Here is a 16,956-nt window from a genome sequence, read left to right as displayed (position 1 = left end):
CATCTGATCAATGACCCTAACGGGAGTGAGTTCCTGTTCACAACCACTGGTGCAGTGTCCCCAGTGCTCCCAGTGTCCCCAGTGCTGCACGATGGCAGTCCTGTGTCTGGCCTGAGCTGGGTTCGCTCAGAGCTGGGACGGGGCTGCGGGACAGGAGCAGCCTGTTACAGCACAGCAGCCCTCATTTCGGGTTACAGCCAGGGGAGGTTCAGACGGGATACCGGGAAAATTTATTCACGGAACAGGTTGTCCAGCCCTGGCACAGCCGCCCAGGGCAGTGGTGGAGTCCCCATCCCTGGGGGAATTTAAAAGCCACGTGGATGTGGCACTTTGGGACACGGCTCAGCGGCGGCCTTGGCAGCGCCGGGTCGCTCTCGGGGGGCGTTTCCATCCTGGATGACCCTGCTGTTGAACACTTGCTGTTGTTCCCAACAGCCCGGGCCCGCTCCCGGGGCCGTGTCCCACAGGCGGGCGGGCACCGCCACCTGCCGCGGGCCCTGCCCGCCCCCGCCCCGGCCCTCAGCGCTGCCGGGCCCGCCCGGCCGCCGTAGCCGCGGCCGCCCCGGAAGGGCTCCGGTTGCCATAGCGGCGCGGGCGGGGCGGCGGGGCATGGCGGCGGCGGCGGGGCTGGGGCAGCCGGCGGAGCCGGGCCCGGCCGGGTCGCTGCGGCGCTGCCTGGCGCGGCTCGGCGCGCTGCGGGCCCGGCCCGACGGCGGCCGCCGCACGGAGCTTCATCTGCTCTTCGACCAGCTCATCTCGGAGAGCTGCGGGCCCGAGCCCGCGGCCGCGCCGGGCCCGCAGGTACCGCGGGGATGGGGGCACCGGCGGCTCCGGGGCTGTGCCCGCGTGGGAGGAGGAGGAGGCGGCCTCGGGCGCGGCCGTGCCCGTCTCGCAGCGCGCGTGTGGCGGGTGTGAGCGGGTGCCGGTGTGGGGGACACGCGGGGTCGGTGTTTTTCCCGCTGTGCCCACCCCCGGGGGTCCCACCCCACGTTTCCCCGGCTGTGGGCAGCGTGTTCCCGCACACCTTCCACGCTCTGCCGCCCACGCCCGGGTCCCTTCTCCGGCTCCTTGGTGACTGAGCTCTGCTGCCCTGTGCCAAAGAGCTGCCGGGTGGAGGTGGTGGGTGACACCAATAGGTGGGTCTGTGGCAATTTTCATAGTCTGATGTTGAAAAAATAGTAATTTTTTAAACCTTAAAGCAAGCCATTCAAAGCTGAGCACTCTAGATGTGCAGTATAGATGGTGCTCCACTGGCAACACACAGTACTTCATTATTACACTGGTTTGTTTTCATTTTATTTCCAAAGCAGGCTTACTTTGCACTTTGGAATTAACTGATTTTTGGGCAATCCTCTTCTGTTCCTTGATCTAACTTAGTATTTTCCTTGAGCCATTATTACTGTCTTTGTAGTGCCTAAATAATAAACCGAGGCTTTCTCTTCCAGGATGTTTGTGCTGTGCTTGTTGAAGCCTGTCACTTGGTTCCCTTTGATCAGGAACACCTTGTCAGCAAAGTCTGTCAGCTTATCCATCACTTACTCAACAGATATCAGGTAGGAAGAGTTTGGCCATGTCCTTCCTGTTCCTCACTAAGCCAGGGGAGCTCTGTCGTTTCCAGGGCTGTGGAGCTGACCTTCAGGCAGAGTGTCTTGGATTTTCACTGTATTACTTATTTTTGGGTAGCTGAGGCTCTGATCTGGTTCTAGCATGGTTCCTCATAAAACCAGCTCTCAGTCAGAAGTGATTCGCCATGGGAAGTACTCTTGATTTTAGGACACTTGTACAGATTTATCCATTTTTTGTCAGCTGATTCTCTGCTGGTGTGTGATTTTAACAGCCAGATCACCCAAATCTGACCAATATCTCTGGGTTTATTGACTGCAGCATGATGATGTTTACCTTGACCTTTTCTGTTATGACAGGTGATGGTTGATGAGCAGAATTTGAATTTCCTTCTCTCCTACTGCATCTCTGCTCTGAGGCAGTGCAGCTCCTGGACACATGTTGAAATTCTGCAAGCCTTAGCAGCTCTTGTTTACAATAATGGGCCTAAGTGTCAGAAGGTGAGCTTACAAACTAAGGGAAAGTAACAACAAAAATATTTGTACTGCTGCTTTTTCTACTTTATTTTTTTTTCCTGAAAGAAAGGATAAAAAAGTTCTCAAGTTGTGTTACCTTTAGTGCTAAGATTAGATCCCATTTAAATAGTGGCTGATATTTATGGGAAAGTTGAATTTCAGTTGTGTGTATTAATAATTATTATTCCCTTGTGGAATACTCTGTACCTGCAGGCTGCAGCTGTAGTGATCACCATTAAAGAAGGGCACAGGCTTAGCCTGCAGACCAGGCTAAGCCTCAGGCAGGAAGAACACGGGGAGCTTCAAATTGCACATAACTCCACAGGCTCCATTGAGGATCCTGAAATCCATCCTGTAACCAGATCAGGGCTTTAGCTCGGCGCCGTTTCAAAGCAGAGGCTCTCGGGTATCGATCCTGTGTGCAGCTCCTTGTTGCTGCAGCTGACAGTGTTTGAAATGCTGAATCCTCCTGCTGTCACCAGCTCGTGGCAGCTTGCAAAGCAGTCTCTGCTGTTGGGCTGAGCATGGGGTGGTGATGCTCACAGTTTGGGAGCTGCCAGCTTGTGTGGGCTTGTAGCCCATGTAGTGGCAGCAGTTTGGTGCAGCAGTTGTTCCTAGCTTAGCTTCATGTCTGGGAAGAGACCATAAACTGGGACTCAGCTGAACTGTGCTCAACTCTGTCCTTTCCTAATACAAAATAAGAGGACTTAAGGAATTAAGATTTTTATGCTGTTTTTTATAAACATAATCTGTCTCTGGAATCTGAAATTGCAGCTGACAATTTTTATTTTTTATTATAAAATTTTGTTTTATTTCTCATTATCCTGCTTTGATTTTTGACTGGTAATAAATTCAACTAATTTCACTAAGTCAAGTCAGCTGTGCCTGTGATGGTTATCAGTGAGTGACCTCTCCTTGTCCTTATCTCAGCTCATGAGCCTTTCTTTATATTTTCTCTGCCCTGCCCATCTGAGGAGCAGTTTTGGTGGGCACCTGGTGTCCAGCCAGGCTCCAGCCACTTCCCAAACACAAGAACCAGGAGGCTGAGGGAGGAGCACTGACCCCTAATGACTTTTAGTGGTTTGTTCCAGTATCTCCCGGACCTGCTGGGCAAGGCTGGGCTCCTGCTGCAGTTCAGTGACCCTGCCCAGCCAGACGTGGAGCTCAGGAGGGCGGCCGTGCGCAGCATGGCAAACCTGTGTCTCAGGTGTGTACCAGCCTTTGCAGGTGCTTTAGAGAATGTGTGTCTGCCAGCACGGGGCCAGCAAGGTGCAGGTCCATGAATTTGAAGTGCAGAGCTTTAGTGTTCCAAGATATCTGTGCATAAAACCATAAACTCTCAGTCTTCCAGAAATAATGTTATGGGGGTTAGTGGAGGGAGGAAATGAACAGCTGTTGTGCTGTCTAATTTTTTGTGCAGAAGGTTTCCTTTTGTTCCCTGTGTGGTAGAGCTGGCCCCTTTCAATCAGCCATCCATCTATCTGGGGTTCTTTGGTCTAACAGAGGGCTTGGGTGGGACTTTGTGTAACTTTATGAACCTGTAAACCAACCTTGTGTCTCCTCCTGGTCTAATTTTAGTGCCCCTGGACAGCCATACCTGGATGAGTCCTACAGAAGTGTCTGTTTTCAAACTTTCCTAAGTGTTCTGCAGTCTTCAAAAACCTCTGATGTGGATGACATCACGTTTTGCATGGTAAGTGTGAGTCTAATTGTCTAAAATACTCTAATTAGGAGATTGATCTGCTTGAATATGTGGAATTTGGAATGTTGTCAACTGAGATTTTGCTTTAACAGTCTATAATTTATCATATTACTGTCCCAGTTGAGCAAAACTGTAATTGCCTAGAAAGTTGCTTGGAAGATGTGAACCTGCAGCGTTTTGGGAAGGGAAAGTAAGTAATTCTTTGTTTTCAGTTACTGCAAAGTGCACTGAAAGGTGTCCAGTCGCTTCTCAACGGTGGGAAAATGAAACTGATGCAAACTGACCAAATTGGAGCTCTTCTGGCAGTGTTAAAGGTAAATCCTTAAATCCACCTGAAGAAAGAGGCAGACACCGGGAGGTTCCAGATGCTGTTAAGTGGGAAACAGTAGAAGATGAGCAAGAGGGAGCAGAGAACCCTGAGTGTGGGGGAAATGGAGTGTGAGATGTAAAGAAAAATATATTGAGTTTCTCTCACAGCATCTTCACTGCACTTCCCACAGAAGAATGTGAGAGGAAGATGGGAGGCTTGGTGCTTTTTGACATACTTGAAATCCTCCTAGATGGAGATGTATTTCAGATGTTGCATAGCCTTACATATGGGAGAGGCAAGACCTGGGGGAAGGAGCACAACTGAAAATTGGTGAATTCACCTGAGTGGCTGTACAGTAAATCTGTGCACAGGAAAGGGACAGAATGCTAACGTTTGTGTTCCTGTTGTAGAAATGCATGTTCCATGGGCTGCCAGGACTGAGCATAGAGGTGCCCACAGCCCTGTACCCTGCTCCCCTACCTCAGTATGATAAAAGGTCACCTGTCAAGCAGGAGCAGTCAGAACCAGCCACCTTTAAGCACACAGGGGTAAGCTGATTCTGCAGTGTGTTTGTTGTGGTTGTGTCTTACCTGTCATGATATTGGTGGCTCTTCATGTCCTGAGCATGTGGTACATTTAATTCTTTGCTTCAAAGATTGTAAATTCTGCACTGAGTAGAATTGCTTTGGGGACTCAGGTGACATGAACAAATGGCTCTGCAGAGCTTGGCTTTCCCGAGTTAAGCTCTGTGCAACAATTATTCATCCATAGCCAAGAATTCCTGGCCTGCAGGCACGGGATTGATGCGTGCAAACTAGCCAAAGCTTTTGATTTTATAAGTTACGTTTTTTCTCCTAACACTTGCACAATTGTTTGACTCTTTCTTAGGGAAGTCAAGTTCATTTAAGACTGATTTCTTGCCTCATCTGTTCTCCTTAACCCTTCTACAGGTTATTTTTTAACCCTGTAAATACTTTGGATTACTGATTATCTGGAAGACATTAGAGAAAATAAAGTTATCTAGTCATGTTGACTTGTTTCTTTTTAGGTGTTGAATACCTACTGTACATCTGAAAGAACTACAGAAGTATTTAGTGTTGTTCTTTAATCACTTTTGTGTGAAATATGATTTTTAGATAAAAGTTTCCTTGGATATATTTTATTTTACTGATGAAGAAGCCAAAGCTTAGTTTTTGAGGCTATTCAGTTATAAACTGCTTACTTCAGTATTACTGAAAATTTGTGACTGTTGCTACTAATAAGCAGAATTTTAAAATTCAGATACCAGAGAGTACACAGACTGTTTCTGTGTGTAGAGTATTGCACAGACATGTAACTGCATTTATGTATTTGTTAAGTATTGACTAAAAAAAAAAAAAATCAATTTTTTGTCTTAGAACCGAAGAAAAAAGTCCAAAGGGAAACAAAAGAAGGGAGAGTTTGGGGAAGAAGGAAGAGAAGATTCGGGGGATGCAGGAAATGAGTCAGTCCTGGGAGCAGACATGCTGAAGTTGCACTTGGGGGATGTGCAGAACAGCCCTTGTCCGGATCCTCGGGCTCGTGCATCGGATGTGTCTGCTGGGAAGGATCCCCTGTGCTCACATCCCACGGGCTGGAAACGCGTCAGCAGCAGTGAGTCGGAGTATTCTGACGCCGAGGGTGGAATACAGAGCAAAGTGAGGTGATTGTTGTGCACATAAACATAAAACGTGGGGATCCATAAAACACTTCCATAGGGCCCTTTGTTCTTCATCAAAACTGCTGAGGAAATCACTTTCCCTTTTGATTTATGAGATGATACAAGAAAATTGGAAGGCAGTAGTTTGTGTTGGTTTGGAAGTAAATTTGTTCTTCCTGTTCTTGGTCTAAAAGGTTTCCTCTCACAGCCAGCCACTAATACAAGTAAAAGAGCTGGAGTCCATCCCTTGTCCCTGCTGTTTTCATTAATCTTTTTGTTTGTGTTTAAGGTCCTACCAAGCCAATGTTCGCCAAGGGGCTCTGGCCTGTTTCCTCTCCACTATAAAGTCAATAGAAAAGAGAGTTCTTTATGGCTACTGGTCAGCATTTGTTCCTGATGCCCCTGGTATTGGCAGCCCCCAGTCCGTGTCCCTGATGACAATTGCTCTAAAGGACCCTTCTCCAAAGGTGAGGCACTTATGAGTACAAAAACTGTTGTGTTTTCCCCTATTAATCTTGGGAGTTGTCTTCTCTGACCTTCAATAAGTATTTGGCTACTGCACCCCAAGAAATAAACAGGAAGCATTGGCTAAGGAAACAAAGGATTGGTTCTGTACTGCTTTAAGTTATGAAAAAAAGTTAGAGTTGAATTTTCTCTTTCTAGAGAGGATTTAATATATTTTAAAATTCTCCATCTGTTCGAAGGTAACAGAAATGTTTTATCATTTCAGACACGTGCCTGTGCTCTTCAAGTCCTCTCAGCCTTCCTGGAAGGTTCTAAGCAGTTCCTCTCTGTGGCTGAAGATGCCAATGACCACAAGAGAGCTTTTACTCCCTTCTCTGTCACTATTGCTTCCAGCATCCGGGAGCTGCACCGCTGCCTGCTGCTGGCCCTGGTGGCAGAGTCCTCCTCTCAGACACTGACACAAATAGTCAAGGTAACTGCACTGCAGATGTCCCACGTGCTCCCAAGGGGTGACATTGGTCTCTAGATTAAGTCCTGAAGAAAGATTGCACAGAGCTGTTGTTGAAGAGCGAGGTGGTGGGAAACAGACCTTTGTCATCTCACAAAGCTTCATTGGCTGAGTCATCCTGCAGAGTCATGGAATCACAGAATGGTTTGGGTTGGAAGGGACCCTAAAGATCACCTTGTTTCGACCCCCTGCTGTGGCCAGGGATGTCTTCCACCAGACCAGGTTCCTCAGAGCTCCATACAGAGTCTTGGGGTTTCTTTTCAGCACAGTTCTCTTTCTCCTGCATTTTTTTAGTCTTTCTGAAGCTGAATTTACCTATGAAATGATTCTGAAGGCTCACATTGGCTTTAAAACTGGGATCCAAATTGACAAATCCTTCCATGGGCTATCGAAATTCCTTGGTCTTTATGCCAAGTCACAGTAGTTAAATCCTTGCTCTTAGGAGCCAAGTTTGTATCCAGTGTTCACACAGCAGATAATTGGGGTGGTTTTTTTTTCAGGTGCCCTCAGATAATGAGCTGCCTGAGTGACCTAAATTACAATTGTAAAAACAAACCTGTTGGAGGCCAGGCTGACATTGTAACCAGCACCTTTCTCTGTGTTTCAGTGCCTTGCAAACTTGGTTTCCAATGCACCCTACAGCCGATTGAAACCTGGGCTGCTCACCAGGGTGTGGAACCAGATCAAGCCCTACATCTCTCACAAAGGTTTGCATTCTCTCGCTGTTATATTCCTCCCCTTCTCTGTGCCCCATAAATTCATAATTCAATAGCAGTGGCTGTTTATTCATTATAATCTATCTTGTCTGAAAACTGCTGAGGGAGGATGCTGGGCTGTCAGTGAGGTTCTAATGGAGGTTTTTTTGCTCTTTCTTCCCCCCCCCCCATTGTCTGTTGCAGATGTTAACGTTCGAGTTTCCAGCCTCACATTGTTGGGGGCCATAGTTTCTGTCCAGGCACCTTTGCCAGAGGTGCAGCTGCTTCTGCAGCAGCCCAGCTCCTCGGGGCTGAGCAGCAGCGGCAGCGCAACCCCTCGGCGCTTGGTGTCCTCTGAGCAGTGCAGGAGAGCCCTGCCGTGGGAAAGCCCTCTGGACAGCCCAGCAGGGTGTGCAGCTCCAGAGCCCTGCTGGCTGCTCCGCCTGTGCGTTTCCATCATCGTCCTGCCCAGGGAGGATTCCTGCTCCGACAGCGACGCCAACTTCCCGTCCTTGTCCAGCGTCTACGAGCCGTGTCCCCTCCGGCTGGAGTCCCTGCAGGTGGGGCGGATGCACAGGGGGCTTGGCTCAGCATCCAGCTGCCTCCCTCTGTCGTGGCTTCCCTTTGCTCCCTGCTCTCTCAGGGAGATTTGGGCTGAGGCCTTTGCTGGTGCAGTGGGGCTGAGGTGCTCAAAGAGAAACGTTTTGATTCCCTGGCTGCAGCATGCCTGTCCTGCTGCAAGCCTGCTGCAGCAAGTTCCTCTGCCTCTGATTTTTATCTTCAGTATTTTTAAGTAGTATTTGGGGGTGTGTGCTGGCAGACCGTGAGTCTTCCCCATGCAAACTACTCCATACAGAATCCAAATGAACGTTTTGGTGGAAAACAGTAGGGAAGTGCCCTGCAGTCAGAGAACAGTCTGCAAGGAGCTATGGAGCGACTCAAGGAGAACCTGTGGATGCCTTGTTTTAATTCATGTAGCCACAGCAAAGGGTAGATTTTGTAACATGCATCCCAAGAAGTCTCACTCTTTCTGGAACACTAAATACTTGTTAAATCTGGCTTCACAGAAGGCAGCAGCAGTTTTACAGGAGGTACAGAATGTCTTGCTCTTAGTTTTTTTGGCTACAGGAGCCCTCACAGTAAATAATTCATGGTGTTGCTATCTGATAGTGCTTCTGTGGCTCTTCTTTGAACAAGATAATGGAACAGGGAGGCTTTTAATCAGCTCTAGTATTCTAGAAGTTGTGCTGCAAGGTGTATCTGTTACATCAGAGTTCATTATATGGTGCCAGGGTTGATTAGCCCATTAACATCCTTTCAGTGTGTATTTGGGGTGTTTTGGGTAGAAGGGGAAAATGCTGAATGGAATTTTTTTTGTCTGTGTTTAGGTGTTGGCTCTTCTTGTGAAAGGTTATTTCCCTATGGCTCAGAGCTATTTCCTAGAACTTGGAGAAGTGGCTTGCAGATGCATGGAAGAAATGGATCCATCCATTCAGCTCCATGGAGCCAAAGTAAGAGCAGGAGGACACATCAACATTGTTTTACCAAGTCAGTTTTATCTGTCTGTGTGCTTTGCAAATGCAGATGAGTGGTGATGAATATTCAGAGCATCTGTGTGTGTGATGTAGAAATGCAGTACCCTGACACTTGGAGAAATGCACCTTCAGCTTCCAGTCTTGAAGTCTCAGCAGAATTTTGTTGCTCTGCTGAGTCACCAGGAAGCTTGGGAAATGCAAGGACTATAACACTGGTCCTTCCCTGACTGAGCATCAGCTGGTGCAGGGACTGGACTCTGTGACCCAAAGATTTCCTCTTTGTGCAGTAATTTGTTATGCTGTTCTAGCTGGAGACTTTATGTAGGGAAAGCTTTTCCTCTGATTTCAGTCCTAGCAGGGACAGGACAGTCCAAACCAGTACTGAATCTTTTATTTTTGTTCCCTGGGTGAGTAGATGCAGTCCTAGGTGAAGGTTCTGTAGTTCATGGTCCTTGAGTCATCCCTGATGAAAACCTCCTTGCTTTTTGTTCTTTGTAGCTCCTGGAGGAGCTGGGCACGGGTGTCCTGCAGCAGCACAAACCCGACTCCCCCACTGCCCCTGAGCAGAGGGTGCCTGTCAGCGTGGTAAGTGTGAGATTCCACCTCAGTCAACTCCTTCCTTGGACTCTGCAAAGCCACTGGCACAGACACAGATAAATAATTGCAGGGAAGCAGGAAGGGACTCAGACTGTGGCTTTATGGATGCCAGTGTGGACAGTTTCTGTAGACTTCCTGCAGTAATTTGGCAGTTGTTCCTGCCTGTAGACAGATGTGTTGGGTTTTATTTCTTTTACATGATGTTAGCCCTGTCTCTTTGCCTCTCCTCTTCCCAGATCTTGCAGCCTGCTGTAGCTCAGAGAGCTGGAAGAACAGCACTGATTTTGCATGTGTCATTACTGCTGCATAAAACTCTTAGAATTTTGGTGAATTTCCATTGTTAAAGAGCCAACCTACATTTTCTGGCTGCTCACAAGTGCAGAGAGAGTGGCCAGAACCACAATATATGTGAATTCAAAAAAATTCATTAGCTGTTTGTTGGTTAAGTTTGCAGAAGCTGAGTAATATAGGCCTGTTTAAGTCTTGCTTCTGTGAACAGAAGGCAAGCTTAAACATTTTTTTGGCTCATGCTGAGTTTTGAGCCTACAAGCCAGGAAATGTGTTCAGTAGCATCAGGTTCCTGTTATTCTCTATGAAGGTAAATTGTCAGGCAAATGAAAACACTCAGCTGTGTGGATTCAGGAGTGGGATTACAACTCTATTTAGTGCAGTTTAAATTTCAGGGTATGTGGCCTTGAGAAGGAAACAAAAAGAACTCAGTGAACAGCTACTTGATAGCAGTACTGAAATGTCTTTAAAATGTTTCTGAATGCTAACTATTTTAGGCTCCAAACAATTGTAACACCTTCCATGTGTGATTATGCTCCCTGCTCTAAGTATTTCTTAAAGATGATAATCTTAAAGACAAGAACTTAGGCACAATTGCTGGGTTTAAAAGATAAACCTGGCTGTACTCTCCTGCAGGTTGTGACCTTCTGGACGATGATGTTAAATGGCCCTTTACCTGGCACTCTGCAGAACTCCCCCCACGCCACTCTCCAGACAAGTGCCTGTGATGCCCTGTCCTCTATCTTACCAGAGGCTTTCAGCCTCCTGCAGGTAAGAGAACACACCTTTAAATGTGGTGGTTTTACCTTTGAGGCTTTGTCCTTGTCCCCCGCATCACAGCAGTGTAAAGCTTTCTAAAACTTACCAGGAGAGAGTAAAGAAACCTCACTGAATTTTTTTTCCTTTACATTCTTGAACATTGTGACTGTTGAAGGCTGGGAAAGGCAATGTTGGGAGCAATTATCCTGTCAGAACAATTAAACTGTGGGTCACAGCAGCTGTTTGGCCCTGCCATGAATACCCAGCCTTGGCAGGGATGCACAGGAGATGGAGGACAAGAATTTCATGGCATGAGGGAGGGCTGAGGGATTGTTATTCTGCTGGTTAATTCTTTGAAGAGCCAGCTGAGCCAACAGCCAGGGCCTGATGTTGTGCACCCATTTGCATGTGTGTTTTTCCCCTTTGCAACATGAAATACGCTTTTAAACATGAAAGCCTTGGCAGGGGATCCCCCCTGCATTGTACAGCTCCTTCTGTGTCACTGTGCCCTTGCTGGGGAGTGCTCTGCCAGATCTCATTTGCCCAGGAATTGCTGGTCCAGCAGTATCTCTGGAATTCTCCAAGTACAGCATGTACTTCATCCCCCTGTACTTTGATCCCATCCACTCTCCTGTCCCTGTGGCCACATGGGGTCAAGTCAGTGCCCACTCTGACCTTTTGTCATGGGCTGGTGAACTGACAACCTGCCCAGGCTGAGCTCACCCTGCCTGTCCTGGTTAATGAGGGGCAGAGAGGGAGGGAAGGCAAAAGCAGCCCATCCTCTCTGTGTTCCCTCTGATGGGCCATTCCTTCTGCTTTGGATCAGAGTTAATATCTTGGTTTCCTTCATGGTCTGACCTAACAGCAGGGAGATCCTGTGTGCTGGAAGCATTCCTGGTCCCTGGGTGGGCTCCTGAAACACCACTCAGTTCACTTAGAGCATGCTCTGAGTGGAAGCTCCTTCAGATACAGGGTCTGTCAGAGTATTTGTGTGTCCCTGTGGAACAGAGCTCTCCTCAGTCCCCCCATTGCCACTCTGCTCCTCGTTGCAGGGTGACCAGCAGATCCTGTGTGTCACGTTGCTGCTGGGCCTGAACCACAGCGAGAACCCCCTGGTGAAAGCTGCTGCTGCCCGTGCCCTGGGAGTCTACATCCTCTTCCCGTGCCTCAGGCAGGTCAGAGCCAGCCCATTCCCTTCTTCTGAGCCATTTTATAATGGGTTTGGTGAGCCATGAGATGTGAAACATGGATTCTTTTGAAATTAATTATCTTTACTTTTGGTCTGTAGTGTATTTCTGTTTCCTTCCTGGCTCCAGACCTGCTCTTGCCTTTCGTGTGAGAGCAGAATCAGTGTAGGGAGGTGAAGCAGAAGTGAGAGGAAAAGGAGGGAGGTCAGGATCTTCCCAGGCTCTCAGGGATGGAAGCTGGAGTGGTTAGGTTGGCACAGAGGAGCTGCAAGAGGTGAGGTGGAGCTGGGATGGAGGGATGAGCTGTACAGTGCCCTGTGGAGTTTAAAGTTGGACTCGGTCTTAGAGGTCTTTCCCAACCTTTAGGATTCTATGATTTTAACAAGTTCTTAATGTGAAGCCTTCAGTTTTGCTTAAAACCAAGAAATAAAGCTTATTTAGAGAAAAAAAAAGCTGGTTTTTTTTCTACAAAATTTCATCTTAGCTTGGCTGAGCTGGAAGATTAGTTTTTACAATGTAACCTTAAGTGAATGATTTTAATTTAAAAAAAAAATGCAGTAGCTGACTTTGGAGTTTAATTCCAAAATATTTGGAAAGAAAATTCTTCACCATAGGCCCATGTAGTGTGCCATAGAAGATTAGACAGGCAGCTCAACAGGGAGTTTGGAGAAGCAATTACTTCGAGAGTGGGATTTGATTAGTGTAAGGTTGGCAGTCCATGTAATTATGTTAAAATCCAAAGTAACTAAAGCACCAATGGAATTAAATAATACATGGGAGCTTTTCAGCAGCAGCTACCCAAGAGTGGTGGACTTGGTCAGCATTCAGGCTTGGACTGTTAATTAAAGGTCAGGCAAAGCTGCAGAGAGCACCATGAGCTCATTAAGAGGTGTCACCTAGAAAAGAAGAGTAAATGAATAGAGCTGGTCCCAGTCTCATTTTCCCTGCAAAACCCAGAATGTGTTACTAAGGAAATCACCTGAGTTTTGAGAACTTTGTAACTTCACAGCACTTTTTGCTTTGGCAGGATGTGATGTTTGTGGCAGACACAGCAAATGCCATTCTGAACTCCCTCCATGACAAGTCTCCCAACGTCCGTGCCAAGGCAGCCTGGTCCCTGGGCAACCTCACAGACACCCTGATCATCAACATGTACGTGACACAGCCTGCCCTGGGGTGGCACCTCCCTGCCCCCATCCCAAAGCGTCAGACAGACCAGACCTACTGGTCTGCAAGAGGACACAGCCTCAGGCTGTGCCAGGTTGGACATCAGGAGCAATTTCTTTATGGAAAGGGTGGTCAGGCATTGGAAGGGGCTGCCCAGGGAGGTTTGGAGTCCCTACCCCTGGAGGTGTCCAAGGAAGGACTGGCTGTGGCAGTCAGTGCTCTGGGCTGGGGACAAGGGGGGCATCGGGCACAGCTGGGACTCGATGCTCTGGGAGGGCTTTTCTAACCAAAATGATTCTGTGATACTTAACATTAAAAAAAGGCAAAATTTGGCTTGGATCCTGCTTTTTAACCACCCTCTCCCTGTGTGTCTGCCAGTATGTGACACTGTTAAAGCATCCTGTGTCTCCGTGGGAACACCTTCCACTATCCCAGGTTGCTCCAAGCCCCATCCAGCCTGGCCTTGGACACTTCCAGGGGTGGGGCAACACAGCTTCTCTGGGCACTCTCACAGGGAAGAGGTTTTTTCTAATATTTGTTCTAAACCTACTCAGCTTGAAGCCATTCCCCCTTGTCCTGTCACTCTAAGGAGAGGCTCTTTAAAACTTTTCACTTCTCAGTTTTCCACTTCTTGTGTGTTGCTTGGTGTAATTACGTGGTTCCTTTACTTTCAACGTAACACAGAAGTAAAATTAATAAATATTTAACCCTTCCTCAAGCCAGAGACTGAGGGAAGCCCAACCTACTGTTACATTTTTAACAGGAAAATAGTTATCATATATTCCTGCTACAGAATTGCCCCTGAGCAATTCCTTGCCCTCTGTTTTTTATTACAGACTTAACCATTGCTAACCAGCTTTCTTGCATTGATAGTTTGGTTTTAAATTAATAAACATAGTGGTCACATGCAGAAAGGTCTGTCTTACATATTAGCCTTCTAAAGAGTGAAGGTTGTTTGTTCATGGGCCTTTATAAAGGGTTGTATCACATCTTTGGGGATGGAGCAGCCGAGCTGGGTGTTCACAGGGTGATTCTCCTGCCAGGGAAACCATGGGACAAAGCTTCCAGGAGGAACTTTCTGATCTGCTGCTGCTGAAATTGTTACGGTCTGCAACAGAAGCATCCAAGGACAGAGACAAGGTAAGAGTGAAGGGAAGGAGAGTGGAGTTGGTGTAGTTAACTCTTGGATATAAAAAAAACACAAGGAAAAAGCACTTTGGGTCTCTTTGCCCCAGCGTTTGGGGGGAGCTGCAGCTCAGATCCTCCCCTGGGGGCTGGTGCTTGGAGGTTTCCTGTGGTGTTTGAATTGCAGGGAATTTGAGTGGGCTTTTCCACAGCGCAGGGATTTGTGGTTTGGATTGTGGCCATTGCAGAGAATGATCTTTCTGGTGGTGTTTAGGAAGACACAGTGTGATTTCAGCTGTGCTCCTTGCTGGCTCTGAGATGATTTCACAGCAGGCTCGACAAGACCTGCACACAACCTGAAAACTGGGGAGGTTTTTGTGTGTTCCAGGTAAAGAGCAATGCTGTCCGTGCCCTTGGGAATGTGCTCCATTTCCTGCAGCCCTGCCACGTGGCCAACCCCAGGTTCAGGGAAGCCATTGAGGAGTCCCTGCAGGCCCTGATTGCCACGGTGGGCAGCGAGGCCACCATGAAGGTGCGCTGGAACGCGTGCTACGCGCTGGGGAACGTGTTCAAGAACCCTGCCCTGCCTCTCGGTGAGAGCCTGCTCCCCTGCCCTGGGCTGCCTCAGCTCTTGTGGTTCTGATCAGATCATTTCCTAATGGGTGGAGAAGAAGGGGGGAAGCCAGTGGAGCTGAGTCTTGGTTCACAGCTTTCCAGGACTCTTCCCAGTGGAACAGACTCGGCTCCTTCCAGTGCAGGTGTAACTGCTATGTTCAGTTGGATCTGCCATGTAAGGCAAGAGTGTGAGGGTGGGATTATAGATGTGAATAAATGCCAAATGTCCTCTTGTAAAACCTCGGGAGATTAACTGTTTTAACTAATATTTCATTTCATGACCCCTGATTCTCTCATTTAAACCACAATAAATTCAATAAATGTCAGTTCATTAAATATTCAGGAGACATTTATAGTTTTGCATATTTTGGCTGATTAAAAAGGGGTGGGGTTTTTTGTGTTTTTTCAGGAGAGGCTCCTTGGGCCACGCAAGCTTTCAGTGCCCTTTCCTCTGTAGTCAAGTCCTGCAAGAACTTCAAAGTGCGAATCAAGTCAGCCATGGCCCTGTCCATCCCCAGCAAGAGGGAATGCTACGGCTCCACGGAGCAGTTCTGCCAAATCTGGAGTGCCTTGGTGGTGGCCCTGCAAAGGAGCGAGGACACCGAGGACTTCCTGGAGTTCAAGTACAGCTCCAGCCTCAGGACCCAGATCTGCCGGGCTCTGCTGCACTTGCTGCGGCTGGCGAGGAGCACGGACCTGCCCCTCATCTGGGGGAGCCTCAGGGACCACGGGGAGGCCATCAAACCCTACGTGCTGCAGTACCTGAGGTCCTCAGGGGAGGAGAGCGAAGCGGGAATGCACACGGACCTGGGGGAGAGGGAGCGAGGATTGCAGGGAGCCATCGACCATCTCAGTGGGATAGAGAGAGAGCTGCAGGGCAAGGCGAGGGTCAGAGTGTCCCTGTACCTGGAGGATGTCCTGACAAACCACATCAATGCCACGGAGCTGACAGAGGCTTGAAGGAAACGCCCATTTCAGTGACCAAAACTTCCACAGGGAGCGCCGGACTGCGTCCCCTTGCACAGGGCATCCAGAGGAAAAGCTTCCTGCTGCTGATATTAAATACTTTATTTCAGAATTTATTAATAATGCCTCTAGGACATCATTTTTATATTATTACCATTTTTTATTGTCGTGTTTGGTGAACTCTGCCGTTGCCCTCCCCGGGGTTGGTTTGTGCACTTCGCTGTCACAGCATCGCCACTTGGAAAACAAACGCCTTTTCCTCCTCTGTGTGTTTTGTAAAGCTGCCTGTTCCCTCAGCTTATCTCAAAGCATTTTGTTCCTATTGCTGCAGGATCCAGAATCGTGTTTGTAAAGCAGGGGGCTGGAAGAATTTTGTTTTTCAGAGCCACTGCAAATGTTGTCACTCTTGTGTTCCTGCAATAAACCCAAATACACCAATATTTGAAGAACAGCTTAGAGCAAACACCCTTTGCCTTTACCTGTCTGTGTTCCTGGTGTCATACACCTGGCCTCTGCCTCCCTGCTGCCTCCACTCATCCTGTCTTCCAAAAAAAATCAAAATTCCTTATTTCCAGGTGGATTGGTACCATGCTGCCTAAGGCAGAAAATTCAAAGTAGGTTCTCCAAGGCTGGAATTTTGGCTCTTCAAGCACCTCTGTGGGAGGTGCAGTGATGTTCTAACAGCACATGGATTCGTTTCTGGTTCTGGAGTTCTGTCCCCTTCCATTCCTTCCCGCTGCTGTTACTTACTCTGTGTTTGCTCTGTGCTTACTCTGCTGATAGCCGGGGGAGCACTGAGCTCTCTGATGTTGCTGGGGACAAATCTGCACCTCCAGGAATGAGCAGGGCTCTGGGGCACTCAGAGTTAAGTGCCTGCTGTCCTAACCCCAGGCTGGATGTTTGAACAGAGCTCAGGGCAAGCCCTGCCTGTCGTAAAACCTCTGGGGGATACAAAATTCATCTGCTTTGTTCTTCCACCCTCACGCTGGCTGCAGCAGGCCTCAAGTGCTGAGAGTATCCTCAACTTCCCAGAGTAATGGAGCCTTTTTCAGTGGATGGATGGGGCCAGTTCTCTGCCAGGGAGGACTTCTGCTGCTGCCCCAGCCTGGTGTGTGCAGACAGGCTTGTGCCAGTGCTGGGAAACCCTGGGATGGAGGCAGAGCTGAGCAACCCTGCTGGGCCCCATCCTGACTCTGCTTCAAGTGACACATTTGCGCTTCAGCTTCATTTGCTCCTTTTCTCTCTGGCTGCTGCAGCTGTACCTGTACCTGAACCCGTCTT

At 48.2% G+C, this 16,956-nt stretch overlaps 1 protein-coding gene across 1 annotated transcript; it reads left to right on the top strand.

Moving 5' to 3' along the window:
• Positions 1-609: 609 nt before the first annotated feature.
• HEATR6 (HEAT repeat containing 6) lies at positions 610-16,126 on the top strand. Its single transcript, XM_069033752.1, has 20 exons — positions 610-801; positions 1,446-1,553; positions 1,923-2,063; positions 3,170-3,285; positions 3,657-3,771; positions 3,993-4,094; positions 4,501-4,638; positions 5,488-5,771; positions 6,058-6,235; positions 6,499-6,705; positions 7,349-7,448; positions 7,641-7,996; positions 8,825-8,947; positions 9,470-9,556; positions 10,493-10,627; positions 11,668-11,790; positions 12,830-12,954; positions 14,013-14,109; positions 14,483-14,687; positions 15,119-16,126. Exons 1-20 carry the CDS (start codon positions 610-612, stop codon positions 15,667-15,669), a joined length of 3,483 nt encoding a protein of 1,160 aa, XP_068889853.1. The 3' UTR covers positions 15,670-16,126.
• Positions 16,127-16,956: the final 830 nt, after the last annotated feature.

The sequence above is a fragment of the Aphelocoma coerulescens genome, chromosome 19 (assembly GCF_041296385.1).
Source record: "Aphelocoma coerulescens isolate FSJ_1873_10779 chromosome 19, UR_Acoe_1.0, whole genome shotgun sequence".
In the NCBI taxonomy this organism is placed as follows: domain Eukaryota; kingdom Metazoa; phylum Chordata; class Aves; order Passeriformes; family Corvidae; genus Aphelocoma; species Aphelocoma coerulescens.
This window is presented reverse-complemented; position numbering and strand designations above follow the sequence as displayed.

Coding starts and splice junctions, on each gene's coding strand:
- HEATR6 (XM_069033752.1), top strand. CDS start 610: ATGGCGGCGGCGGCGGGGCTGGGGCAGCCGGCGGAGCCGGGCCCGGCC. Junction 14,110..14,482: donor CATCCAAGGACAGAGACAAG/GTAAGAGTGAAG, acceptor TGTGTGTTCCAG/GTAAAGAGCAATGCTGTCCG. Junction 14,688..15,118: donor GAACCCTGCCCTGCCTCTCG/GTGAGAGCCTGC, acceptor GTGTTTTTTCAG/GAGAGGCTCCTTGGGCCACG.